The 27,738-nt window shown below is 52.8% G+C and overlaps 1 protein-coding gene across 1 annotated transcript; it reads left to right on the top strand.

The window, feature by feature from the left end:
* Nucleotides 1-769: 769 nt before the first annotated feature.
* MMP2 (matrix metallopeptidase 2) lies at nucleotides 770-25,765 on the top strand. Its single transcript, XM_072827023.1, has 13 exons — nucleotides 770-929; nucleotides 3,883-4,109; nucleotides 5,029-5,177; nucleotides 6,293-6,421; nucleotides 6,655-6,828; nucleotides 9,689-9,862; nucleotides 10,766-10,939; nucleotides 12,707-12,862; nucleotides 14,047-14,182; nucleotides 17,824-17,960; nucleotides 18,984-19,143; nucleotides 23,112-23,221; nucleotides 24,880-25,765. The coding sequence occupies exons 1-13, from the start codon at nucleotides 774-776 to the stop codon at nucleotides 24,981-24,983; spliced, it is 1,986 nt and encodes a 661-aa protein (XP_072683124.1). The 5' UTR covers nucleotides 770-773; the 3' UTR covers nucleotides 24,984-25,765.
* Nucleotides 25,766-27,738: the final 1,973 nt, after the last annotated feature.

Raw genomic sequence — 27,738 nt, 5'->3', positions numbered from 1 at the left:
GGAAGGAAAGGAAGCGGGAAGGAGAGGGGAGAGGGCGCGACCCTCCACCTTCTCTGTTGCCACATCTCTTGCTCTTTCCTTTCCTGCCCCTGTCTTCGCCGCTCTGTCCTTATCTTCAGAGTTCTGTCGGCGCCGCTGACCGTCCGTTTCGGAGCTGGCGACCCCGTCTCCGCGCGGCCCCTCGCCCTCGCCCCCGCCGCGGCGCTCCCAGCCCCGCTGCTCCCCGACCTCGGGCGCCCACGGTCCAGGCGGGTCGCGCCCGCTGTCTCCCGCGGGGGGCGGGGGTCCCGAGGCCGGGCGCGGGGCTCCGGGGCGGGGGAGGAGGGGAAGAGGGGAGGAGGGGATGGGGGGGAGGAGGGGAGGGCCGGGGGAGGGCCGGGCCGGGGCGGCGCGGGGCGGGCCGAGCGCGCCCCCTCCCTGCGCCGCCCGCGCCCTCCCAGCCCCGCAGGCCACATCTGGCGGCCGCCCCATCCCGTGTTTCCGCTGCATCCAGACTTCCCCAGGCGGCGGCTGGAGGCTGCGCATCTGGGGCTGGAGCCGTACAAAGCGGCAACGGGCGGCGGCGGCGGCGGCGCGGGCCGGGGCGCGGGCAGGGGCGCGGGCAGGGGCGCGGGCCGGGGCGCGGGGCGGAGGATGCGCCGCTGAGCCGGGCGAGCCGGGCCCACCGAGTCGCGCGGCCCCTCGGAGCGCAGCGCAGCCCCAGGCAGGAGGCGCCGCGGCCGCACGCACCGAGCCAGCGACCCCCCGGGCGACGCGCGGGGCCCCGGAGCGCGATGACCCCGGAGCGCGGGGCCCGGGGCGCGCTGGCCGGCCCGCTGCGGGCGCTCTGCGTCCTGGGCTGCCTGTTGGGCCGCGCCGCCGCCGCGCCGTCGCCCATCATCAAGTTCCCCGGAGATGTCGCCCCCAAGACGGACAAAGAGCTGGCTGTGGTGAGTTGCGGCCCGGCCCCGGGAGGGAGGCGAGTTGGGAGAAACTCCGGAGGCCGAGGCTCGGGGTGGGGTGGGGGTGGGGTGGGGTGGGGTGGGGGGGTCTCCGGAACAGCCCCCCAGCCGCGGTGGGCGCGCGGCGTGGGGAGGAGCTTCTGGAAACCGCTCGGTGGGGGGTGGTCTTTGGCCGGCGGAAGGCGGGATCCCTTTTGCAGCCCCTTGGTAATCGGAGAAGGCCTTGGGTAAACAACTTGGCAACTTTGAGGACCCGCAGGGTGGGCGAGGAGCCAGCGGTGGCAGGGCCGGGATGCTTTGGCCAACAGCTGGAAGGGACCTCCTTTGTAAATAAAGGGGCATTGTCTTGTAACCGGGGGATTTGGCAAGGGGGCCCGCTTTGTAAACAACTTTTGGACACATCTGGGGGGTTGGCTACGGGCCCTTGGCCCTTGGCAGGCGTCTTGCTCGGCCTTTGGCCAGCGGTCTGAAAGGGGTCTCTTGAAAAGGGAGGATCTCTTGATCCCGCGTGAGACTTTGAGAAGAGGGTCCTTTGGCGCCCAATTTGGGTTCACTTTGGCACACATACGGATAGGAACTCAGGGCAAAGCAGAGCTTGGCCACCGCCAGGGAACCTTCCGCACACATCTGGAGAGAGGCCTTGGAGGGGATCTTTTGGCAAGTATTCGTGGGCCGGAGGGAAGCAAAGAGCGCATCCTTTCCACCTGGCTTAATGGACAGTTGGCTCGGAGGGTCAAGCGTTGCACCTCGGAAAGTTTCCTCGAACTTCTCCAGAGGCTTGGAGAACCCGGGAGAGGCTGGCGGGCCAGGCGCCGGGAGGGGCAGGCGCACGAGGGGCCCCGGCGCGTGGGGCGGGGGCGGGGGCGGACTGAGCCCCGTGCTGGTGGGACCGCAGCCAGCCAGTCCTCCCTCCTGGCGGGGCTCCGGGCTGTGGCTCAGAGCTTGTTTTGCCAGCGCGCTCGCCTGGCCCAGGAGCTCCCTGGACCGGCCGCAGCGTTACTCAAGGGGGCTGGGGGCATCAGAGGGGCGCTTCCTCTCACCCTGTAGGCGCCTGGAGCCTCCAGGGGTACCTCCCAGCCCACGAGACATCTGCTTCTTTACTGCTTCAGACGCCCCAGAAATCTATTCTCCTTCATCCTGGCCCTCAACCTGCCCAGGACAGGACTTTTGCACCCCCTGGTCACCCTAGGAACCCCTTCTCAGAATGTGATGCCACCACTCCCTCTCCCTGCATATAAGCTTCTGTCCCTGCTGGATAAATAGGTTGGGAGATCATACTTGTCTTTTTTCTTTTTAAGATTTTATTTATTTATTCATGAGAGACACACAGAGAGAGGCAGAGACACAGGCAGAGGGAGAAGCAGGCTCCCTCTGGGGACCCCGATGCGGGGTTTGATCCCGGGACCCCAGGATCATGCCCTGAGCTGAAGGCAGACGCTCAACCACTGAGCCACCCAGGCGCCCCGAGAGACCTTACATTTTTAGGGGGCTACTCATTTCAAGGATCTGGAGCTGGCATGCCTGATGATGTGGCTGTTGCCTGGGGCTGGGCTTTGCAACACTGACAGAGCTCCCCGGGTCCCCACACCTCCAACAGCATGCGGAAGTCCATGTTGCCCCAAGGCCATGCAGTAGGAGGCTTGAGGGGCAGCCTCTGGGCTTAGGCTGCCTGGCCTCTCATCAGGGGGTCATGAGTGGCCAGCGTCCTTGGGCAAGTGACTTCATTTCACAGTCTCAGCTGCTTCTGCAAACAGCATGAGAGTGGGGTCTCAGAGTTAAGGGTGAGGCCATCATAGAAACCTTGAAGGGCCCCTGGCCCATGGTAAAGCCTCAATGGGAGATAACCGTGGTCATTATTCTCATTGTTACTATTATTATACTCTTTCTTTCCCTTTCCTAGCTACCCCCACCCAAACAGGGTTAGGGCCTCTGTAATAAAGTCTCCGGGCTCTTTTCACCATTCCAACATAACACACCTCACACATTCAATTTTGCACAGACTGTGGTCCATCCACCTCCCCACGCTGGGATTTGCACCCTGGAGACTAGAAACACCTGTCATGTTCACCAGTCTCTCCCGAGTACTGAGGCACAGGTCCTGGCACATGGCAGGGAGGCAAAAACCTGAGCTGGTTGGTCCCTGAAACTCCCTAGGGGCCTGTTTAGTTTAGGCCTCAGCGAGCACGGAGCCAGATGAGGACAGGATGATCTTCTTTTTGGAAATTACAGCTCTAGGATTTGAACACAGGTCTGTCTGCTACAGGAATCCATGCACATAAGCCTTGAATATCCTTCTAAGGAAAGTGAGAAAACCAAATCCCTCTGTCTTCAGCAGTTAGGTGAATTAAAAGAGATGGTGGAGGTAAAGAGGAGAGGCAGAGAGTTATACTTCCGAGCCTGGGCTCCAGAGCCAGATTGCTTGGGTTCAAATCCACCCTCTACCATTTGCGAGCTGGGGGATCATAGGCAAATTTCCCAACCTCTCTGTGCTTTACTTATTTATTTAAAGATGTTATTTATTTATTCATGAGAGACACACAGAGAGGCAGAGACGTAGGCAGAGGGAGAAGCAGGCTCCCTAAGGGGAGCCCGATACGGGACTCGATCCCAGGACCCCGGGATCATGACCCGAGCCAAACGAAGGCAGACACTCAACTGCTGAGCCACCCAGGTGCCCCCTCCCCTGTGATTTAATTTCTTTCTCTGTATGAGGGAGATAGCAAGAGTAACTGCATTACAGAGTTGCTCTAGGGGCATCTAGTAAGCTCCCAACACGTGCCCCCAGCCATGTGTCGTTACAGCTTTCAGGTCACTCAGTGAGTGACAGAGCTGGTTTGGGAACCTGGGATTCTATCCCAGTGCCGTTAGGTTCCTGACTATTTTGGTCAACATTATGTTATCCTAACATGGCTGCTTGCCTCGGGCTGTTTGTTTCTTCCAGCAATACCTGAACACCTATTACGGCTGCCCCAAAGAGAGATGCAACCTGTTTGTGCTAAAGGACACACTGAAGAAAATGCAGAAGTTCTTTGGGCTGCCCCAGACTGGGGAGCTTGACCAGAGCACCATCGAAACCATGCGGAAGCCACGCTGTGGCAACCCTGATGTGGCCAACTACAACTTTTTCCCCCGAAAGCCCAAGTGGGACAAGAACCAGATCACATACAGGTGCGGAGGCAGGGCTGCAGGCAGTGGGGTCCCAGAGCTGGGGGACACTGAGTGTCCTTGGGCCTTGCCTTCTCCTTTGTGGGGACCCAGGGTGTATCCAGTGACAGCCTGGCATCTTCAGAAGTTGAGTCCAAAGTTCTTAGGAACTGGAGTGAGACCAGGACTTGAATCTCACACTAGCCTGGGGGCAGCAGGCTGCTTGGCTTGCAGTGCTCTGAGCCTTGGCTTTCCCATCTATAAAATGGGGCTAAAACACAACCTCCTCTTAGGTTTGTTGGAAACTAAGCTTGGTCACCGATATAAAGGGATATCCTAGCACCCAGCATACAGTGAGAGTGTAAGGAACGCCAGTCACTGTCCTTATTAGAGGGGCTCATAGGGTGGGTGAAGGGATTTGATGATTGGTTGTTGAGTTTTATATGGTATTATAGAGTTGTTATTATCGGTTGTTAATTGGGCTGAGAGCTCCCTCTGAATGACTCATGTTGGATTCCAAGGGTGAGATCTCTGTCTCATAGCCTTCAATGCGCTATTCATGCCCCCCCGCCGCCACCCACCAGCCGGAGGTGAGAAAGGAGACTCTTGAGCCAGGTGTGGAGATGTGGGCTGGTCTAGGACTTCACAGAAGCCCAAGGCATTCTGGGTGGACTGTTCTCTTAGCTCTGCTCCACATGCACACATGTATACCTGCTTGTGCATACACACTCATGCACACTCATACATGCCTGCAGAAACCTATGCACCCCTTACACGCTTAGGCACAAACTTACATACCTGCATACATGCACGCACATTTGCACACATTCATGCATGGTCACACACGCACACTTGTACATGTACTTGCATGCTTGTGTGCATATGCACACTCCCGTTCCCTTGTACACCCAGACACACTCACATGCATCTCCACCCCCTGCAGGATCATTGGCTACACACCTGATCTGGACCCTGAGACAGTGGATGATGCCTTTGCTCGTGCCTTCCAAGTCTGGAGTGATGTAACTCCGCTGCGGTTTTCTCGTATCCACGATGGAGAGGCTGACATCATGATCAACTTTGGCCGCTGGGGTAGGCAGAAGAGGGGTCAGCAGAAGGCAGTCTGGCCATTGGAGGGGCACGGGGTTCCTGAGCAGAGCTTAGACAGGAAAGTAGAAGATGTGTAGACACTGGAGAGCCACATTGATGTGGGGGCAGATGATGTGACAGTGAGTTTATCCTGGACGCAGTGTAATCCTGAAAGCAGGTGGTCCACCTGCATCCCCCAACGTGGTAGTCACTAGCTACATTGGGCCATTTTAATTTAAATTAGTTAAAATTAAATTAAACTTAAAATTCAGTCACACTAGCGACACTTCAGCTCCTCAGTGGCCACATGAGATTCATGGCTATTGAATTGAATGGCACAAAGAATCTCCTCATCGTCACAGAAAGTTCTGTTGGCTGAAGCTGGTGGACACTGAGGAATTCTAGATGTGAGAGAGGGTCAGAAACAGCAGAGTAGTGTAGACTTGAGAGGAAATGGGCTAGAACCTGGCATCAAGGATGCCATGTGGGTTGGTACTATGAACACTGGCAGTAGTATAGACACGAAGGTAGATAATGTGGAGATTGTGAGTGGTATTGCGATGTGGGTGAATGGCAGAGGCAACAGTGTTAACATGTGGGAGGGTGGTATGCACCTGGGTGGCAAAGTAGACTTGTGGGTTAACATTGCGGATAGTGAAAAAAACAAAACAAAACAAAACAAAACAAAAAAAAAAACATTGCGGATAGTGGTAATGGTATGAGTTGAGGGTCAGATATAGGGTTAAATTGACAGTGTGGATGTGGGGTAGGTGATCTGGACAATGGTATAGACGTGGGGACAATGAGAGAGTGGTGAGGATGAGGGTGTGGCACATTAGTATGTGGATAGGTATGATGTCACTGGCGGTAGTATAGACAATGAAAGTCAGCGGTAGAGATCCTGGGGACTGTATAGACTTGGGGGGGTGGGTAGTGTAGACCATAGGATAGTTATAATCAAGTCAGGAACTCTACTGAGGCTCTGTGTTCCCAGGGCTGGATGACCGTACCAGGACAGGGAAAGGGATGGATGTTAGGGTTGAGGGACCATGGACAGGGATGTGGCTGGGTTAGGGCCCCGCTGGGGCAGCTAGAAGCTGAGACCCTGTGTATTGCAGAGCATGGAGATGGATACCCCTTTGATGGCAAGGATGGGCTCCTGGCTCATGCCTTTGCCCCGGGCCCTGGTGTTGGGGGAGACTCTCACTTTGATGACGATGAGCTATGGACCCTGGGAGAAGGACAAGGTAAGAGAGCGAACATCTGCATGCCGGGTCTCCTCTCGGGTCCTCTGCATGCCTTGCTGTCCCTAGCAACAAGGACCGTGGCTTCCCTGGCAACCCCAGACACCTCCATCTGCTCCGATGGGATCAGAGAGCTGGCCATGGGAGGGAGGTCACATGCCCGACTGAGTCAGAATCCTGGTCTCTAAAGAAGGGTCTGGAGACGCTGACAGTCCACCCCGTGTTACCGTACGCAGTGGTCCGTGTGAAGTATGGGAATGCCGACGGAGAGTACTGCAAGTTCCCCTTCCTGTTCAATGGCAGAGAGTACACCAGCTGCACAGACACTGGCCGCAGTGACGGCTTCCTCTGGTGCTCCACCACCTACAACTTTGAAAAGGATGGCAAATACGGCTTCTGCCCCCACGAAGGTGAGGTTCCACCTGGCCCCAGGCTTTCCTCCTCAGCCTCTACCTTGCCAGGCTCCCCGCTCTCCCCCTGCCCTCCCTACTCCTCCACAGGCCTGACACTGCCAGCCAGCCAGCATGCCTCCATTCCATTCATTCAGGCCCACCACCCTCGTGTGAGCCATGGTTGTGTCCTCATCTGCATGATTATTTACACGATACTTTCATTAAATCGGTTTGTTTTGTCATTAGCAATAGCATTTGTGAAATCACAGGCTTTTTAAAAAAATATATATTTTATTTATTCATGAAAGACACAGAGAGAGAGGCCGAGACTTAGGCAGAGGGAGAAGCAGGTTCCCAGGCTGAGCAGGGAGCCCGATGAGGGACTGGATCCCAGGACCCAGGGATCACGCCCTGAACCAAAGGCAGATGCTCAGTCATTGGGCCACCTGGGTGCCCCAAATCACTGGCTTGTTGTACTAATTACTTTTTTTCTAATGTGCATAAGAATGAATTTAGAACTACTAAAATGCCCAGTGATTCTCTCTAGAACCAGTCTCTAGCCCCAGGCCAGGATGGGGGCTTCAAGGACTTAAGAAGAGGCTGTGGAGGATGGCTTGGAAGCCTAGCAAGCTTGGGAAGCAAGACTCAGACACAGAGGCTGATACCCAACCTGGTTTGGGGACACCGGCCCTGGGAATTTCAGCCATTGTTCCCGGTTCTGACCGACTTTTCCAGTGTGTGTGTGTGTGTGTGTGTCTGCATGCATGTGGACACGGACTCCCATACTCCTGCACACACACCTGGGTGTGTACACATGTCTGGGTGTGGGGCCTCTTCCTTATCTGCCTCTCTGGGTTTTTGTATCTGCTTGTGTCTGCATCTCTGTGTCTTGGCAAAGGCATTAGGCCTGACTCAGTATTTTTGTATGTGTTTTTGCCAATGCTTGAGACATAACATTTTCAGATGTTTTGAAACCATACAGAGGGAAAAGTTTTTTAAAGGGGTCAAGGTATTGACATACTCAATCCTTTTTTAATATATCCTTCACCATGAGACACACTTCATAACCGGAAATCATAAGGAGACAGCATGTACGTTTTTATACTTGTCACATCATCATACTGGATGATTCTAGAAGTCAAAAGCCCAGAAAACTGGAGGGAAATGGGAGAAAATCCAAAAATTCATTTTGTAAATATTTATTTCTTTTCCATCCCCATAAAGACTCTTTGATCTATATATCCCTGTGTTTTTTCGGCTGTAATTTTACATGTTTGTTCTGACCCCATAGCTACTGGACATTGAGTACCAGCCATCTTAACAGAAGGAAAGGAACAAAGATCTAGTTAATCTGTTCCTGTTTATGCTTTTAATACCAAGCTCACACAATACTTTGTATTAAGTAAGAGCTCAAACCACTGACCATTAATAAGTCAGAAATTTTTAAACAAAAATATTTTATGTATCTTGCATTTCCCAATAGGGATTCAATCATAGTTAACCCTGCCATGTGTCAGTCCCTGTGATTAGAACAAAATGCCTTGATTGTAGAAGTGGAAACAGCTGTAATTCGTAAGTTTGGTTTTTCCCTGCATTGGACATTAGCCATATACTTGATCTTTAGCCAGATGCAAGTACGTACAACACGCGCGTGTTTGGGTCTTGGAATAGAGGTTCTGGTTACTCAGCCCCTCCTGACTGCTGAGTCAGTGTCCTTTTCCCTTTATCCTTGTTGGGGGTAGGATCTGAAAGGAGATGGAGCTTTCTGGGTGGTAAAAATGCAGCTGTTGGCCTCCACAGAGGTTAACACTGTGCCTTTCCTTCTCTGAGGCCACCAAGACATGTGGCTTCAGTTTTGGCTCTCTCGGAGTCTTGTTGTTTCTGGCATTGTGGGGGAAGGTCTCTTGGTTGGGAAGAGGAGAGTAGTGAGGATATGGGGCCCTGATCCTGCCATCTCTGGCCCACATTTTGGTCATGGTGGAGTTAATGGGGGTTGATGAGGTCACCTCTGGCGCCGTTGCGCACAGATGGTCCTTGTTACGCACTTGTGGTTTTGCTAGTTGGCAATTTCAGAGACACACCATTTTGTAGCTTTAGGGTGGATGAAGGCATTGGGGGAGCAGGAGAAGAACCTAAGAGAGACCAAAACCCAGACTCCGAATCCCACTCTCCCCAAATTCTCCAGTCATAGCCTCACATCTTGGGGAAGTTAGAATGGGAGAACAAAGTGTATGTTATCCTTTCCCCCTCTCCTCCTCTCTGCCCTGCAGGGACCACAGCAGGGCCATCCAGGAAAGCGCCTGAGGTTGAAAGGGAGGTGAAGCTTCCTCTGTGTGTGTGTGTGTGTGTGTGTGTGTGTGTGAGAGAGAGAGAGAGAGACAAAGACTGTAAGCAAGAGAGAGATGACCACGAGCAGTTCCAGAGTGAGCCTTCGCAGAACTGCTTTCCTAGGTCTCAAATGGAAAGCCTCTTGTGGTCCTGCCAACCACGATCTACGTGGCGTGGGCATGGACCAAGCAGCGGGGACAGAGACCCTTGGGTGTGCGCGGGGCTCTGGAAGCCCCACGTGCCTCAGGTTTTACCATCTCCTTGTTGGGAGGAGGGAGTTTGGGTGGGTTGAGGGAGGTGTCCTTAAGGTCCCAGGGGAGGGGCCGAGGTGGCCAGGGGGGACAGGAGTACTCTCCAGGAGCCCAGAGAAGCAGCAGTTGACCAACGGCTAGAGATGGGTTTTGAATATTTTAACGATGCTGTGACCTCACCGGCGTGACCCGGAGGATGGCGACCAGCCAGGGCTGGGCCCACGCGGCGGCCAGCTGACCCCCAGGCAGGCAGGCGGTGGCCGCTCACATTCACCCCCTCCCCTCTCTCCCGCCCCCAGCCCTGTTCACCATGGGTGGCAACGCTGACGGACAGCCCTGCAAGTTCCCGTTCCGCTTCCAGGGCACCTCCTACGACAGCTGTACCACGGAGGGCCGCACGGACGGCTACCGCTGGTGTGGGACCACGGAAGACTATGACCGCGACAAGAAGTATGGCTTCTGCCCCGAGACCGGTGGGTGTTGCCCTCCCCTCCCCCCCACCGCCCCTCGCCTCGGCCTGCAGCCTGCCCTGCACCCAGAACCTCCCAGAGCGCCCTCCCCACTTCCCACCCCCTTTCCCAGGACAAGGGTGGCAGTCAGAGTGCTTAGCAGCTGGGACAGTTGGGCACCCAAGTCAGAACGGTCGGCGGGCACCCGTAGCCAGTTGAGCCGTCTGGGAAATGCCTGATGTCCCACCAGCTCGGGACTGGTCTGAATGGCCCACCTTCCGTCGATTTCCTTTGCAGTCATTTCTCTTTCTCTGTCTCCTCTTGAAGTCTCTCTTCCCTGCCTTTCTTTGCTCCTGTCTGCATCTCTGGCCTTCATTGTCTGTTTTTCAGTAAGGACTCCCTGCCTCCTTTCCTCCTCCCTCCCTTCCTTGCTTCCTGCTTGCTTCCCTGGCCCATCTTTACTGAGCACCTGCTTTCTGCAGGAGACACGGGTAGGTCTTTGCAGGACCCTGCATGAGGGAGCTCCTGGTCTATGGGAGTATGTGGGTGCTTCTAGCTCTGCCCAGCCCCCTTTGCCTCTGGTCCCTCTGGCCTCGTCCATGGGAGGCTAATCAAAGCTCTGGAATCTGGCTGCGTGGGTGTGAATCTTATCCCTGACACTTCTAGCAGTAGCTGCTCAGGCAAGTTTTTTCATTTCTCTGAGTTCCAGTTTCCCATCCATGAAATGGTGGGATGGGGGTAAGGGGTAGGTTATGCTCCCTACTGCACAGGGTTGTAGAAATATGTATAAAGTGCTTGCTCCAGTGCCCAGGCCTGAGCAAGTGAGTACTCAGTAATCATGGTTTGTTAACTGTCTGCATCGTGTCATTCCCTAGTGGTAGCCTCGGGTTCCTCACTGCCCCCTGACCCATGTCCCTCACTCCACAGCCATGTCCACTATTGGTGGGAACTCGGAAGGCGCCCCCTGTGTCTTCCCCTTCACCTTCTTGGGCAACAAGCATGAGAGCTGCACCAGCGCGGGCCGTAGCGACGGGAAGGTGTGGTGCGCCACCACGGCCAACTATGATGATGACCGCAAATGGGGCTTCTGCCCTGACCAAGGTACAAGGTTCTGACCATTGGGCAGAAACACCAGACCCCATCCCGCCCCTGCACCGGAAACCTTCCTGCCCTCCTCGCCACTGCCCCACTGGCCACCCACCTCAGGCACAGACACCAGCCCCACACATCCACCTGTGCTGGTAGAGACAGTATGTTGACTGAGGTCCTGCCCATCCCTGGAGACGCTGCGCTTTCCCTCCACCTTGACTACCCCTCTAGATGGGGTGGTTCCTGCCCAAAACATTCAGTGCTGGGCACAGGGTATCCTATACCAGAGAACAATTCCCCTACGAGGCATTCCTGCCTCTCCAATGGAGAGCTGCCTTCAAGGAGCTGGGTGCGCAGGAGACGTGAAGAAAACAGAAGTAGCCTCATCGTCCAAAGCCACCCTCCAGGCAGCACGAGAGAGCCCCCAGAGCCCTCCTTGTCCCTTTGCCAAGTTAATGGTGGGGAGGGTCTCTGACAGTGCTGAGTGCTGAGGACAGCTGCCTGACATAGCTCTTTGCCCTCCAGGGTACACAGGCTGGGGCAAGAGAGTGACCAGGAGATAGGCCATGACCTTACTATGTGGTCAACGCAGGTTGTAGAGGGGTGCCTGGGGGCACCATGCCCACTCTAGTCTGCAGGGCCGGGTGTCATTGGGCCCAAAGCTCCCTGATGGCCCCTGATGGACAGGGGAGAGGGTTGGTGCAGGGCTGGCCAGAATTCGATCAGCCTCTTTCTAGGTTACTTTTCTTCTTGTTTACTCACAATGAGATGGAGTTTGGATTGCATCAACTGCCAGAGGCCAGCCAAAAGAGTTTTCCTTAACCCCTACCGAATGCCATGCTAGGACATACCCTGGTATTACGTGCTCTGCTCCAGCTTCTGCCTAAAGGTGGGATTCTCCATCTGCTGGGAGGGCTTAAGGCTCCAGAGCTCGTGTGGCACACTCATAGCATGTATTAGTTTCCTGGGGGTGCCCATAACCAAGTGCCACAAACTGGGTGTCTTAAAACAACAGAAAATTATTCTCATGCACTTTGGAGGCCATAAGTCTAAAGTCGAGGCATTCGCAGGGCCACATTCCCTCTGAAGACTGCATTGCTCCAATCTCTGCCTCTGTTCTTACGTGACCTTCTAAGTATCTTCTCTTCTTAGAACGACACAGGTCACAGTGGATTAAGGGCCCACCCTACCCTGGTATGACCTCATTTTAACTTAATTTATCTGCAAAGGTGCTATTTCCAAATAAGGTCGCATTCATAGGTGCTTGGGGTTAGGAATGAACTTATCTTTTGGGGAGACTCAATTCATCCTACAACAGAGTATGAAATGGGGTTTGCTCTCTGTGACTGAGCCTGGGCAGCCACTCCAAGTGAGACTGGATTTTATGGCTTCCTCTGGGGAAGAAACAGGGGACCCACTCTCTTACCTCTTGGAGACCCTACTCTTTGTAAAAAAACATAAAGGCAAAAAACCAGATTTTTAACAAATGAGACTTTAAGTAGAGGATTTACAGCTGTTCCTGGTCTCCTGTAGAGCTTGCATGAAGCCCAGCCTGGAAGGGACAAAGGAACTTTGGCTGACCCTCCTTGAAAGCAATGGGCATAGTCTATCAGACCTAGAATTCTCAGGAGAAGAGAGAATTAATATGTGCCACTTGCAGGGCTCTCTGCCCCCTACCATGGGGATGTCCTCAAAGTCAGCATCACTGGGGCCAGAGCCTCGCTCCTCTCTCATCTCTCTCCCTGTCTCTCTACCGCTCTCCCCCGCTGCGGCCCTTAGGGTACAGCTTATTCCTGGTCGCAGCCCATGAGTTTGGCCATGCAATGGGACTGGAGCATTCTGAGGACCCTGGAGCCCTGATGGCACCCATTTACACCTACACCAAGAACTTCCGTCTGTCCCAAGACGACATCAAGGGCATTCAAGAGCTCTATGGTAACCCGCAGCGTGGGAGTCTCGGGATGGGAGTCTGGGGAGGTTATGCAGCCTGGGGTGGAGGCTTGGGGCTTGGGAACCAGCAAGGTCCCATCTTTCCAGAGCTGCAGGAGATGGAGGCAGGAGCGTTGATCTGTTCTGAGCATATCAGAGCAGCTCCTCAAGGGTTAGTCCCCTTCCTTTGGATGGTCCTGTTCCTTTCCAAATAATATCAATATTCATGTCCCTCTTGGCTTCCCGGAGCCACTCCGTGAGCTCAGCAGGGAAAAACTGGCTCCACATTTTCAAGGTGGGTACACTGAGGCCTGACTAAGGTTCCCTTCTGGCACAGGGTCGCCAGGTTTGAGCCACGAAGTTAGGTTTAGAATTCAGGAGAATGAGCTAAAACCCAGGACAGAATTGCTCAGCATGTGGAAAGACCCTGATGATATGGAGGGATAAAAATGTCTAGTTTTCCTACCTGTTCTTTTATTTTAATGTGTAATGGGCACAATGGAACCAGAGCTTGAAACTAGTGATTTATTTACTAATACTTACAATGAGGCTAGAGTGGGTCCATTTAAAAAAAAAAAAAAAAGTGGCTATAAGATGGTCCTGGACCAAGTCAAAGTAGTGGAAGTGGTGCTGGGTGACAGCTGGGGGCACACGGATTTGGGAAGGAACACCGGCTCGAGGTAGAGGTGCGGAGTTTGAGGGCCTCTGCCACTCACTCACAAGTGATGGAGCAGGTCTTTACCTCCCTGGACTCAGTTTGCACTGTGGCCGGTTGTCATGAGGAGCAAAGGGATGAGTCCTTGAGAAAGTGCCCACTGCTGGCTCTGACTCTCCTGTGGGCTTAAGGACCCGAGCTTTGGAGTTGAATGATTGGGTTTTAACCAATTAATGATTAATCATTAATCATTTAACCTTGGTGGGCCTCAGTTTCCTCATCTGTAAAATGGAAGTATTATGATGAGGACTGGTTCGGGTGATGTTGGTGAAGAGCATTTGTAAAGGACCAGGTGCTGGGGGTTCTGGTTTCTCTTTCCTGTCCCCCACCCATCACATCCAGGCTTCATTTCTGTGTCTCACCTGGGCTCAATCCAAGGCCAGAATACTATTTCTTCTGACCCTTAGCAGGTTGAGTGGGCAGCCCCGGGGGGCTCAGCCTGGTGGGGAGAGTCTGAGGTCATGTCCTCCTCCAGGGGCCTCCCCTGATGCTGGCACGGGCACTGGCCCCACCCCAACTCTGGGACCTGTCACTCCTGAGATCTGCAAACAAGACATTGTCTTTGATGGCATCTCTCAGATCCGTGGGGAGATCTTCTTCTTCAAGGACCGGTGAGTGCAGGAGCTTGCTTCTTGTCCTGCCTTCTGCCCATTCCCTCTGTTATTCCCGTGGTCTGGGAGCCCACTGGAGGCTTCACAGAATGGCCTGTATAGACAGTTTGTCCCGTGTATTGGGCAGCCTCCAGATGTCAGTGGCTTACCACACCAGACATTTCTTTTGCTCTATCCTAGTCTGTGGGTCTGCTAGGTGTCTTGGCTTCAGTCTGTGGTTTGGGTTCGGGAACGTTCTGCGTGTCACTCATTCTCCTGGGGTTAGCAGCTACTCGTGGCAGATGACAAGCACAAGAGGCCAAATCAAATCACACAAGAACATTTAAAGCCGGGGATCCCTGGGTGGCTCAGCGGTTTGGCGCCTGCCTTTGGCCCAGGGCGCGATCCTGGAGTCCCGGGATCGAGTCCCGCGTCGGGCTCCCGGCATGGAGCCTGCTTCTTCCTCCTCCTCCTCCTCTCTCTCTCTCTCTCTCTATTTCTATCATAAATAAATAAAAATAAATATTTAGAACATTTAAAGCCTTCACTCACAACACGGCTGAGAATGTTCCATTGACTGAAGCAAATCACATGGCCAAGCCCAACACCTGCTATAGAGGGTAGTATATGTGAGGTCACATGGCAAATGCACGTGGATGTGTCATTCTAAAAAGGGGTGGAGGGAAGAATTGGGAACAACAATCCAGGTTCCCACAGGCTTTCCCCTGGAATGGCCTTGACCCCGGATAGCCAAATCGTGCTTTGTATGGGGAGCAAGTAACCACAGGGGAGGGGTGGTATCCTTCATGCTATAGATAAAGGCCCCCCATTCAATCAACCAAGAGCTGAAACTCACCCTAGCCCTCCCGGAGAATGGCAGACAGTATCTAGGACCGCATTGAAGGGTCTGTCCATCATCTGACTGTACATATATGCATGTATACATACACTATCCATCATTCATCTATTTGTCCGTCATCTATCCATCTATTATTCTTTATCTATTATCCATTAGCCTGTCGTCATTCCTCCATCCTTTCATCCATCCAACCATTCAGAAAGTGTGGTAAATCGTGCTTAATAGTTGCACGATTATAGGCAAGTTAATTATGTGTGTCCTTGGTACCTCCATTTTCTCATCTATAAAATGGGAATAGTATTCTAACCTGCATCATGGGGCTGTTGTAGAGATTAGGTGTTGTAAGATTAGATGCTTAGACTCATGCCTGACACAAGGCAAGTGTATTGGATCATACTAGCTAGTATTATCAGCAAACAATTACTTGGCATCTATTGTGCCAACTACTTTGCTTTAGGAGCTGTGGGAGTTGGCTTGCTGAGAGCAGATGGGCTGCCTAATGCCTAGAGAGGTCCACGGGCCTCCTACACCAGAGCCCCCAAGGGTGTAAATATTAGGAGTGTGGGTTTCTGCGCCCACCCTCAGGCCCTCTGAAATCTCTGGGAGTGGGCCCCAGGCATCTGCATTTTCACAAATTCCCCTATGATTCTTATACTCATTGAAGTGTGAGCAGCAGCAGTCTGATTTGGGAAACAGGCAGGGAGACCTGACAGCAATCCACAGCGGGATGAAAGGAATGGACTTGCAGAAGTATTTTGAAAATGCTTGCCTGGACACCTGCAAGTCAGGGAAGGCTCTGAAAAGGAAGCAGCCCTTCAGCGGGCCTTTAAAGAAGAACCAAATGATGTGGGAGTGACGAGCTGACAGGTTGGAAGGGTATTTGAGCAGGGGGCTCCACAGGAGCAGATCAGAGCAGAGCCGTAGAGATGTGAGACTTCCTGGCTTGCAGAGGGGAGGGATGGAAAGAGCCTGATGAGGCTGGAAGATGTTCCATGAACTTTTGTGAAGCACGTCCTCCTCTGGTCCAGGCACTGGGCTCAGTGCCGCAGGGAGGATGCCCTGCTTTTTGCAGAGTCTTCTGGCCAACAGGGAGATGGCCAAAATGCCGAGAGAGCTAGGAGACCCAGAATGCAGTGAGAAGTCAGGTACCATCAGGCCTTGAATGCCCAAACCTGGAAGTGTAACAAAAGATGCCAGTGCTTTCCAGCAGCCCCTGTTATAGGGATGGGGAAGAGGTGAGTCAGGGGGCCCCACTCCCCAGGACTGTCCTTAGCCTGGAGTACCTCCCAGTAAGGAAACCCTGACCACACATTTAGATCTGAGAAATGCAGACCTAGAAAAGGGTACAGAGCCCAGGCCTAGGTTTAAAGCCATCCCTGGCCTGACACAGCATAATTTCAGAAGGAAAGTGATGAGTGTTTGATGGGTTTGTTGAATTAACCAGCAAATATTTAAGCCCTGATCAGATGCAAAATGGGGGATGGAGAAAGGTAATATTGCAAGATAATTAAACCCAGAACTTTGGAGTCAGGTCTGGATTCAAATCCTGATAATATTGTGATCTCTCTGAGCTTCATTTGCCCAATAAAGTTGATGGTACCTTCCTGCAGCAGGATGTTTGGGCTGCAGATAACGGGGAACCCCAGCTCAAACCAGCTTAAACAACAGACAGAAATTGCTGTCACGTGGTATGAACTCCAGGGGTAGGGTTGCCTCTAAGGGCAGAAAGAAGCTCAGTGACTTAATGATATCTTTGTCCACTGCCATCCTCTCAAGGCTGGGTCCCTCATGGTCAGACAATGACTACCAGGGGCCGTGGGGGCTGCAGGCTTCCTTGGCCATATCCAGCAGGAGAGAGTGAGAGATTCCCCAGCTGTGAATTACAAGTCTGTCTGTTCAATCTCATTGGGCCCACATGAATCATACAGTAACTGCTGAATCCATGCCAATTTCTAGGAAACTCTAAGCTCTGATAGGCTTAGACCAGTGGTTCTCAAATGTTGGCATGCATTAGGATCATCTGGAAGGCTTGTTAAAGCAGATTGCTGGGCCCCAAGCCCAGAGAGTCTGGTGCATAGGTCTCGAGTGGGCCCCAACAAAGTTCCCAGATGATGCTCATGCTACTGGCCTGGGAATCGTACCTCGAGACCAGTGGCTTAAGCTCATCAGAATGGGGATGGGTCTGCCGGTGGGCAAGCTCGGATCATAAATATGGAAGTTGTGTGAAGAAGGATGATAGGGAAATAAATGTATCATGGATGCTCATAGACCACCAGGAGTGCATATTATCTTGTCACATTGTGAAGATTTCATTTTACAAGACACACAAAGGGCGTGGTGCTTAGTAGGCTGTCCGTAAATAAGAGCTCTCGCCCCTGCCAAAGTACACGAGTCCATTCCATTTCAATTCAGGAGATGATTGGAGTACCATCAGCCCCTGCCTCAATGGACATCTGAGCTAATAAGAGAGATAAACCATCTTAAAAAATCATCAAACTGCTATTGCAGACACTCATGTTGAGGAGGAAGAATGTGGTATGATGGAGGTAGTTAGGGAAGGCTTCCTGGAGGAAGGAGCAAGACAGGGGCAAACAACGTGGCTCCTCAGCCCTGGCATCTTGCAGAGCAGGTGGGCAGAGCTCTGCTCATTCTCCAGTCCTGCCCCCACGTGCCCTTGACCTGGCCTTCCTGTCTGAAGGCATCATCAATGGGAAGTGTTTGGGTGGGCTTGAGGAGGCACATGTGGTAACAGCTGCAGAGTGACCCAGAGTGTGGTTTCCTGTGTCCCCTGCCCCCACCGCAGGTTCATTTGGCGGACAGTGACACCACGGAACAAGCCCATGGGGCCCCTGCTGGTAGCCACATTCTGGCCTGAGCTCCCGGAAAAGATTGATGCTGTGTACGAGGCCCCACAGGAGGAGAAGGCTGTATTCTTTGCAGGTGCGTGGGAAGGTCTCTGCCTCGCCCTCAGATCCCTGGGGCTCTGCACCATGGTTCCTGTGTACCTGTGGGTACTCCCTGTCCTTTCAGGATCTGTTCTTTCAACCATCAGTTCCAAAAGCATGGGATTCCTCTGGGGGATTGGCTCAGACACCCAGCATCAAATAGCACTAGCCCACAGAGTGAACATTCCATTACCTTTTAATTTCCAATCCTGATCCTCTTCTAGAAGGAAAATCACAGTTTAGTGCCTGTGTGCTGGTGTCCCTAACACTTTTCTAATGCTGGAGCCTTTGGCAGACAAAGATTTTAGCTAGAACTTTTTCTAAGATGATCTCACTTATAACATTTAAAATAAATTGATTTCCAAAAAAATTTATCTCCGTGGATTTCAAGATGAATTCAAGATGAATTCCTCGAAAACAGAATAGGAGGTCCATAAGAGGACGGAAAGTCTCTGTAAATGGTAAAAATTAGCAGGGGTAGGGTCATGTGGCTAACACTTGGGAAACCTGCTCATTCAGCATCTGAACCTACCACGTGCCGGGGATCCAGCCGCTGCCCTCGTGGAGCTCACAAGTTGGCGGGGGAGACAGAAAAGCAGGCTGTGAGGAAATGCAGTAGGGCTATGGCAGGGCAGGGAGGACCAACTGGACCCTGCCCTGGTCTGAGGTGTGGGCACAGGGACGGCTTCCTGGGGCATCAGACAGGTACGTGTTCCACCAGCCAGTTCCCCACCCCCTCCATCCCAGAGTGGTCCTGGGCAGTGGCACCAATTAGGAGAAGGTGTTCATGGCAAGTGTGGCACTTAGCGTGTGAATAGCAAGGGCTGCTTCTAGAGGCAGGTTGTAAAACCATATATGTGAGTCCCGATCCTGGGCACTGAAGCAGAAGTGAGCAGGACCTCGTGTCCCCATCGAGAGCGGCCACGGTGGCATCCCTGGCAGACAGACGATAGGCAGAAGAGGCCAGGCTGAGGGGCTTCAGCACCAGCCACCAACGCCCGCTTTGCTCCCTCCCCAGGGAATGAGTACTGGGTGTACTCAGCCAGCACCCTGGAGCGAGGGTACCCCAAGCCGCTGACCAGCCTGGGGCTGCCCCCTGACGTTCAGCGCGTGGATGCTGCCTTTAATTGGAGCAAGAACAAGAAGACCTACATCTTTGCCGGAGACAAGTTCTGGAGGTAAGGGCTTGGTGGTGTGGGCGGTAGAAAGGGGGACAGCACAGCCAGCTGTGTGGACGTGGAGAAGACGTGCTGCGGTTTCCTGTTTCCTGGGGCAGAGTCGGTGGTTTGGGGCCGTGGGTTCCCCCTCCGGCCTCTGAGAGGTCACCGAAGGATCAACCATCCTTGGGCACGTTTCTGGTGCAAGGTGGTCAGAACCTCCTTTCCTTTTCTGAAGTCTTTGGATGCGGCCCCTGTCTGCCTGCCTGGAACCTCTCATTTGGGGGTGACTCGCTGAAGAAGGCGGTAATAAAAATAAAGCTAATTACTGCTACTACTCACACTCTCCACCAGACACTATTCCACGGACTTTACGAGATAAATGTCGTTACTCCTATTCACATTTTACAGATGAGGGGAAGCATCTAGCTTAAAGTCACACAGCCAGGTCGTGGCAGGTTGGGACTTGAACCTTGGAATTCTGGCTCCCAGAGACTATGCTATTTATTCCTCACTATTCCCTACTATACCTTAGATAGCGGGGTGTGAAGAAATAGGGGTGATGAAGGCGGGGGGTGGCGCTGAGGACCTGGCAGGAACTTCCAAATCAGGTCCCATGGGAAGCAGCAGGCACTCTCTGGCATGTCTGCCACCAGCCCAGTGTCTCTGGGTGCAGACTGGCAGGGGGCTAGTTTGGAAGCAGGTAGCTCCCTGCTCCAGGTCATCAAAAGGGAAGGGTTCAGTTCCAAGAGGCCATGATCAGGGCTATGGGTCAGGGAGCCCAGTGTCCAAGAATGGTCAGTGAAAGGCCATCCAGACTTCTGGAGTTTGATTATAATTCTTCACTTTTCCCAGACAAGGAAACTGTGGCCCAAAGAAAAGAAATAACTTGGTCTACATTATTTAAGTGCAAGTGTGCTGACCACAGAGCCGGGATGATAACTGCTTCTCTAGTCCCATAACCCCACACCCCTCCACGGGACCCTGAGGGTCATTTGGGCAGTGGGGAGGCATGGCGGGTGCAGGGGGTGGTTCCTGCATTCCTCCTGTGGCTGCAACTGCATCTGGGGCCCTTTGTCTGCCTTCCCTAGAACATTCCAGCTTCCCTCCCAGGCTACTCTCTTCTCCCCTTGCCCTGCTCCCCACCACCCTGCCCCCAGAGGCTCTGCATGCGGAAGCTATTTGCCTGTGTCTAGGAGGAATTCCACACGTATTTCTAAGATACTTAGCAGCTCAAACTGATGGATATCTCAAACCTCAAGAAAGAACACAGTCAGCCAGGAAACCTCGGGGCCGGCTTTCTGCCCAGAGGCTCCGGAACACTCCTCAGCACTAGCACATACTACAAATGGCCTCTCAGCCTGGTAGGTGCCCTGAATTTCTAAATCTTAGAACCTAGACGGCGAGAGACGCAGACACATAGAAACGTGAATCTTAGAATCTTCAAGCACTGGTGTCGATGATTCAGGGTATTGGAAGGACTTCTATAATCTCCCTCCAATGTTCCCCACCCCCGTGGATAAAAACACATATGACAGATGCGACCACATGTGAATGCGAGTGAGCACATGCACATGTGTGCACATACACGAGGACGCTCAGCTGTGGTGGAGCCTGGCTGGGTTTTGGGCAGGGTTACCTGCTTCTCAGTCCTTCTCTGCAATAAGCCCACCTTCCAAAGCTGGGGTCCAGGATGCGTTGCTGTAGGCCAGTGAAACTTACTTAAAAGCAGCAGAGCCAAAGGCCTTATCGGAATCTCAGGGCTGGGTTTCCTGAAGAGACCGATACATCTCTTACTGGAGCTGAGTGTGCAGGGGACTTGGAGGCCTCCTTGCAGGAGAAGGACAGACACCCCCAATGACAGAGGACAAAGCTGCTGCCTCCAGCCTGACATCCCCTAGTTTAATCCAGGGAGTAATCAGCCCCTGCTTCTGGAAGCTTCCCACTAAGCCCACGAATGTATATTCGATATCTTCTATCTTCTAAATGTATATTTGATATCTTCTATATAAAGCCAGGGGCTGGAAGACAGTGGTCAAGAAATAGTCACACTTTTCCTTGCAAAGTTTATGGTAGAATGAGGGAAATAGACATATGTGCATTTCGCCTTTATTTTTCACGTAGGGTAGATACTATCTTTAGCCCCATTTTCTGGGTGTAGAAACTGAGGCTGAAGTTGGCTCAAGGATACACCCGAAGAAAAGCTAGGGCGGAAGCGTCTGTGTTCTTAACACCTGCTCTACACTGCCAGTTTCCACAGCTGCGGGGAAGTACAGGGTGTCGCAGAGAAAGAAACATTTAAGACAGCCAGCAGGGAACACTGTAGGAGCCTGGGGACAGAGAGCCGAATGAAGAGCTTCGAGCCCCTGCAGAGCCAGCACCTTCTGATGTCATGATGTCGGGCCCTTCCCAGAGGAAAAGAACTTGGAACCAAATTGGTTCTCTCCCCTGAGCCTCGGTTTCCACATCTGTAAAATGAGGTGGCTTCCTGCCCTGCCCACCCTCTGTGGCTAGGCTGGATGCAAACATAGGGCACATAGCTCTGGGTCGGGGGTGGGGCTTCAGTGAAGGCCATGTGGATGATGTGGATGGAGGGCTGGGATTTTGAGCTGCAAACTTGGCTTTGGTACACCAGGTCACGAGGAAGCATGTTAGGTTTTGCAAGCAGTCTTATGATGCAGCTGGGATCAAGGAAGGCTTTTCTGGCAGTTTCTCAGAGTGACGGAGAAAGGGGGAAGCGAACCCCCCTGGAGAAGGGAACTTACAGGAGAAATTATTGTGGTGTTGGGGTGGCCGTGGGGAAGAGGATCCGCTCTGAGGCACAGCAGAAGAAAGCCTGGCTGTCACTAGAATGGCATTCAACCATGGATCTGTCTAGAAAGTTAGCTCCACAAGGGCAAGACTTTATCTTGATTTTAGTATATGCTGTCGAAGCGAGCACTATCTTGATTAATGCAATATCCACTGACAATCAGAGAGGAGGAGCTCATTAAATATTTAGGGAATAATAGGTTGAGTGTAAATAGAGAAGCAAAGGAATCAAAGTGAGCCTAGCATTTAAGAAATTCTCCCCAAATTGAAAAAGATGGAGACATTGCTAGCCAGGAAGAAGAATATGCCAGCTAATACCCCAGGTAACTACCTGGATAAAAGGCACAGCCCAGGATAACTACTCACCCTGTTAGCAGCAGTAGGGACTCCAGTGGCGGGAGGCCTGCCCCCTGACTAAGTGAGCTTCCACCCACATACCTGCACTGTTAACCTGGCCATCCCAGATGAGATCATCTCCCAGGATGTAGATTGTTACCTCCACGTGATGGATAAAGAAGCAGCAGTTTGTCCAAAGCCTCTCAGTGAAAGGTTGCTAAGGCTGGAATTTGTCCCTAGGTTCCTAGTCCAGTGCTCTTCATACCACAGCAGGGATCAGAAGTTTGTAAAGGGACTAACATTTCCCAAATATCTACTAAGTATCAGATATGGAGATAGGCACTTTGCATATATGTTCTTTCAATTCTTATATATGTCAATTAAAAACATTAACTACAACCCCATTTTATAGTTGGTAAAGTGGAGGTTTGGAAAGCAATTTACAGCCCTGGAGCCAGACAGGCCTGGGTTGGATTACTCCTTGGAAGCTGGGTGCCCTTTCTAAGCCTCTGGCCTGTAAAATTGGTATTAAGGTAATAACTGTGTCCTTGCGATTGTCACAAGGATTGACTGAGAAAGTATATGGAAAGTGGTTAATACACCGGTTACACTTTAGCAATAATCACAAGATTGCTCTTATGGGACTGTTTAAGTCACGTAATTAATAATGAGTAGTGGAGTTGGGATCCAGACCCCAGTCTGACTCCCTGGCCTTCCACTCCAGCCGGCTGCCTCCAGGCAGGGCTAGGGCTGGTTTCCCTGGGCTGGACCCTCCCATCAAGGTGGGAGGAGGGCTGGCCTCCAGGAGGTCCCACTGGTCCCTCAGATCCGCTTGCTTGCAGATACAATGAAGTCAAGAAGAAGATGGATCCTGGCTTCCCCAAGCTCATCGCAGATGCCTGGAACGCCATCCCGGATAACCTGGACGCCGTGGTGGACCTGCAAGGCAGTGGTGAGCTGCCCAGAGCCCTGTCCGCTTTCTAGGACAGGCCTCCCCACCCCCAGCCAGGGCCCAGCTCCCCACAAGCACACACTCCCTCATTGTGTAGGGAGGCAAGTGGTGCTGGGGCGGGGGCGGGGAACAAATCAGCCCCTTCAGCCCAGTACTGGGAAGGCATCCAGACCCCTGACCTCTGCGCACTCAGCCGGCTCCAGGCAGTAAGACCCAGAAAGGCCTCTCACAGCTGCAGGGCCTGGAGCCAGGGAAGGGGAGGGCAGGAGGCCTGCTGGAACAAGAAATATGGCTCTGTGCCCTGCATTCATTCTGGGGTTTGGTCCAGGCCCTTTCAGGTTCCACAGGAGGCCTTGTGACTGCCTCCCATTAGCAGAAGGATGGCTCCATTTGAGACAGGACAAACTTTGTCATGCCCTGTTGCTGATGTGGCAAAGATGTCCCACTCAACTCCATCCCTCGCTGAGTAAAATACAACCAAGTGTCAGCAAGGGATAGGATTTGGGGTTGGAAAAACATATTCTTGAGGAGGCTTCTGTGAGGTCTGCAGGGTCCTGGGAATGAGTCCAGTTTGGCTTTTCAGAGGAGGTTGCAATTAAATTCCACAAAGATTTCTATTGAGCCCCTATCATATGCGAAGCACACGGCCCAAACCTCCTGTGGCGAAAGGTCTCACATGTCCAAGAAAGAGCAAAGTATAATCCAGGGGCCTGGTTAAGGGTTCTCTTCAAGAATAAACATCTATGGAGTCCCTCTCACGTGCCGGGCTTTTAAAGGAGGCAAACAAGATCATCGATGTCAGGAGTCACACATTTTAAAGCCCATAGGGGCTGGGCCAGTAGCACCAATGAGTGAAGCAGACAAGGCAGACAGGAGGGAGGGGTGGGGTCTGTGGTGAACCAGAAGGCACATAGCTTCTTCACAATCATCTGCTTCTTGAGGCTGCTGCAAGAACGGGACCCAGTGCTGCTAGATATCCTAGCTGCTTTATTTTATTTTATTTTTCTAAGATTTTATTTATTTATTCATGAGAGCCAGAGAGAGAGGCAGAGATATAGACAGAGAGGAAAGCAGGCTCCCTGTGGGGAGCCTGATGTGGGACTCAATCCTGGGACCCCAGGATCACACCCTGAGCAGAAGGCAGACACTCAACCGCTGAGCCACCCAGACGTCCCTATCCTAGCTGTTTTAAGAGGAAGCAAGAAATGTATATTTTCGTATGAAGTTTCCAGATGTTTATGTGTTGGCAACTTAGAATTCAGAACAAAACAAAACAAAATATGTGTGCAAGCCAAATAAAACCCCTCTGCAGGCCTGATGGAGTGAGAAGCCTCCTAGTTTGCTCCCTCTGGTCTCTGGGACTTGCTTAGTTTGTACCCATGCTCAGTGGAATGCTGTTATTTATACTCATAATAGCATATGTTATCTGATGTAGTCCTCGCCACAAGCTCTAAGAGGTCGGTATCTTAATTCCCATTCAAGATGAAAAACAGGGACTCAGGGAGTGGACTTCCCCAGCCATTCCCTTCCCTCTGGCCTCAGAGGGATCTTCTCTGGTTGAAAAGCCTGTGCCCTATGGCCGGTGGCTCTCAAAGCTCCCAGGAACCTTCCATGTCTCAGGGTGGGGTGGTGACAGCCTCCCCTCTTTCTCATCCCAGGTCATAGCTACTTCTTCAAGGGTGCGTATTACCTGAAGCTGGAGAACCAAAGTCTGAAAAGCGTGAAATTTGGAAGCATCAAATCCGACTGGCTGGGCTGCTGAGCAGGCTCTGGCTCCCCCAGGCCCTGCCCCGCCACATTGCCTTCTGCACACCGGGCCCTGAGCGCCAGGGAAGGACCCGGATGGGCCTGGCAGCCTTCAGCTCTGTAGTTAAATGGGCGTGCTCACCCCTACCTGGTAATTTAAGATTCTGGAGAGTGGCTCTGCCCTGTGCCCAAGGAACGGTGCTGATTGTACCCCTCCCAACTGCCCTCACCCCCCCCCAGAGCCACCCCCAAAGAGATGCCTTGATATTCTCAATGCAGCCCTGCCTTGGGCTGCCTTGGTGCTGTCACACACTTCAGGCTCTTACCTTGCCACGATTTTCTGTGGCTCACAGCACCCTCGGAGCCAACAGACGGAAACTGTCTCAAGAGGGCACTGGTGGCCTGACAGCCCGGCGTGGCATGGGGCAGTGGGACAGGGGCGCGGATGTGGCCGCCCCACACACCTGGCTTCTCACTGCTGGCTGCCTTAGGACCTCTCCTACATTAGCAGTTTGCTTTGTATGCACTTTGTTCTTTTCTTTCGATGTTTATTTTTCCACTTTGTGATTGAATTTCTTGACCGAAGGACTCAGGTTGTCTGAAGTCACTCCACGATGCATCTCAGCCCACATAGGGATGGTTCTCTTGTTCCCTCTATTTAGTACAGCCCTCCCCCATCCATTCCTCCACTGGCTGGAGGAAAAAGCCAGCCTTGGCTCCTTGCTCAGCCCCGCCCCCTCCCCTTCAACAGTTCCCCATGGGAAATGTCAACAGAGTATGAATAAAGACACCAATTGAGTGGCGGGTGTTTGTGGGCTTTTTTTTTGCAGAGCCTGGGGAGGGGCGATGGCCCCTGGGCCCCAGGCAGAGGAAAAAAAAAACAAAAAGTTTAAATCTCTATTCCCTCCAGGGCTCAGGTGACTTGCTGCAAAGGTCAGAGCTGCCAAAATAAATAGCAAGAGACCCTCCAAGTGGGTGAGCTGGAGTCCCTCTGTCCCGTGGAAAGAGCCTTGCAATAGCAGTGGTTCTTTGATGTTGCTGGAAGGGTCTCATTCAAGGCTCCCTTCCTTCCTGACTCTCAGTTTTCTCATTGACAATAACACCCGTTCTAACACTAATACCACCAACAGTGAACAACAGTAACACCCCCTCCATTAACAGAGTGCTGATGGGGGCCGGGCACTTGACATGCATCACTGGTGTAACCTTTCCAACAACCTAAGCTTAGAGGAGGAAACTACAATTCGCTCAGTGCTTACAGATGAAGACACTGAGGCCCAGAGAAAAGAAATGTGCCCAGGGTACCGCAGCTGTTGGGTGACAGCCCAAGTCAAGGCCAAAGATGACTTAGAGGAGGAGCTTCGGCCCTCAGCCTGAGTCTCCATCCGCAGCATTACCCTCCACTGTGTTTAGAAGGCATGTGTTAATGATTAAGCTTCTGTTAATGATTAAGCTCTTTATCCCCATCTTCCCACCATATTGCCCTCTCCTCAGCCCCTTTGATACAGAAATCCTGAAGCTGCTGGAAAACAAATTTAAGGCCTGGGATTATTTCAGAGGCCCCATCTGGCTCTGTTAGACTTTCTGCTTCAGGCCTCTCATGGCTGGGCTCTCGGGATGAGTAGACAGGACTCTCTGGAGGTGACCCTAGTGGACCAGGAGGCATCTTTCCTCCTCCTGTGGCCTGCCCAATGGCTCAGATCCTCGAGGGTCCTAAAGAGATCGCTTTGGGGCAAGTTTCTGGCTAAAGAGCCACAAGGGACTGTCAGCCCCTACTTGAAGACCCCCACGCTTATATCATGATGATGATAATACACTATTATTAACATTACACCGAGAATATTCAACTGCTCCACAACATGAGACCTCTAAGGTGCCATTTCTTGACTGCTTTTCTATGAACCCTACACATTCTTTTAATTGTTACTACAACCCTATGAGGTAGAAATTAATCTTTTCCCATTCTTAGATGAGAGTACAAGCTCAGAGAGGTTAAGTGAGGAGCAGAAAGCCACACATCTATCTGGTGGGGTTGGAAAATTTTCAGATTCTGCAGGAGCTAAGTGTGAAGCATCAGCTGTCCAAGGGCCCAGATTCAGAATCTCGCCGTGCCCTCCAGCCTGATGTGAGCAGCTGACCGGTAATTGTAAGATATTTCCCATCTCCAGCCTCTGCTTCTCAGCACTCAGGGCTTGACCAACTGACCTCAGGACCTCCCTTCCTGTTTTCCCCACCAACACCACCCCCATTGGTCCAGATAGGTCCCAGACCTTCCTCAGAGAGAAATGGAACTGTTTATCTGAGTTCTGTTTATCCCCATTTTACAGAAGAGGCCAACTGAGGCTCATGGAGACACCGATTTAGCCAACGTCTGTCACAAAGCCCGTAAAAGAGAATGGTACTCCAGGTGGGCATGACCCTCAGGCAGAGAACGCGCCCCACCCTGTCCTTGGGGTGCCCTGCTCCAAGAGAGAAAGACACCTCCAGGGGGCGGAGCTGTAGGACCCGGGAGGAAGAGCCTGATACCTAAGGGGGCGTGGCTAGCGCTCGGGGGTGGAGCCAGAGCGGAGGCTGGGGGAGGGGTTCGGAGCCAGAGGAGGGGGCCGGCCGGGGCGGGGCGGGGCCTGCCGGGGCGGGGAGGGGCGGGGCGGGGCCGGCCGGGGCGAGGTGGCTCGCGCCTGCGCGGACGCCCGGCAGCAGCGCCGGGCGCTGGGACGCGGGTGCCGCTCCCCCTGGGTCTCCGCGGGCGCCGGCTGCGCGCTCCGCCTGGG

This window comes from Canis lupus, chromosome 5, assembly GCF_048164855.1.
Source record: "Canis lupus baileyi chromosome 5, mCanLup2.hap1, whole genome shotgun sequence".
In the NCBI taxonomy this organism is placed as follows: Eukaryota; Metazoa; Chordata; class Mammalia; order Carnivora; family Canidae; genus Canis; species Canis lupus.
This window is presented reverse-complemented; position numbering and strand designations above follow the sequence as displayed.

Bases quoted from the DNA above. Each gene is read 5' to 3' on its own strand.
- MMP2 (XM_072827023.1), top strand. From the start codon at position 774: ATGACCCCGGAGCGCGGGGCCCGGGGCGCGCTGGCCGGCCCGCTGCGG. The intron at 5,178-6,292 runs GTAGGCAGAAGA...TGTGTATTGCAG, and splicing joins GATCAACTTTGGCCGCTGGG to AGCATGGAGATGGATACCCC. The intron at 12,863-14,046 runs GTAACCCGCAGC...GTCCTCCTCCAG, and splicing joins GGGCATTCAAGAGCTCTATG to GGGCCTCCCCTGATGCTGGC.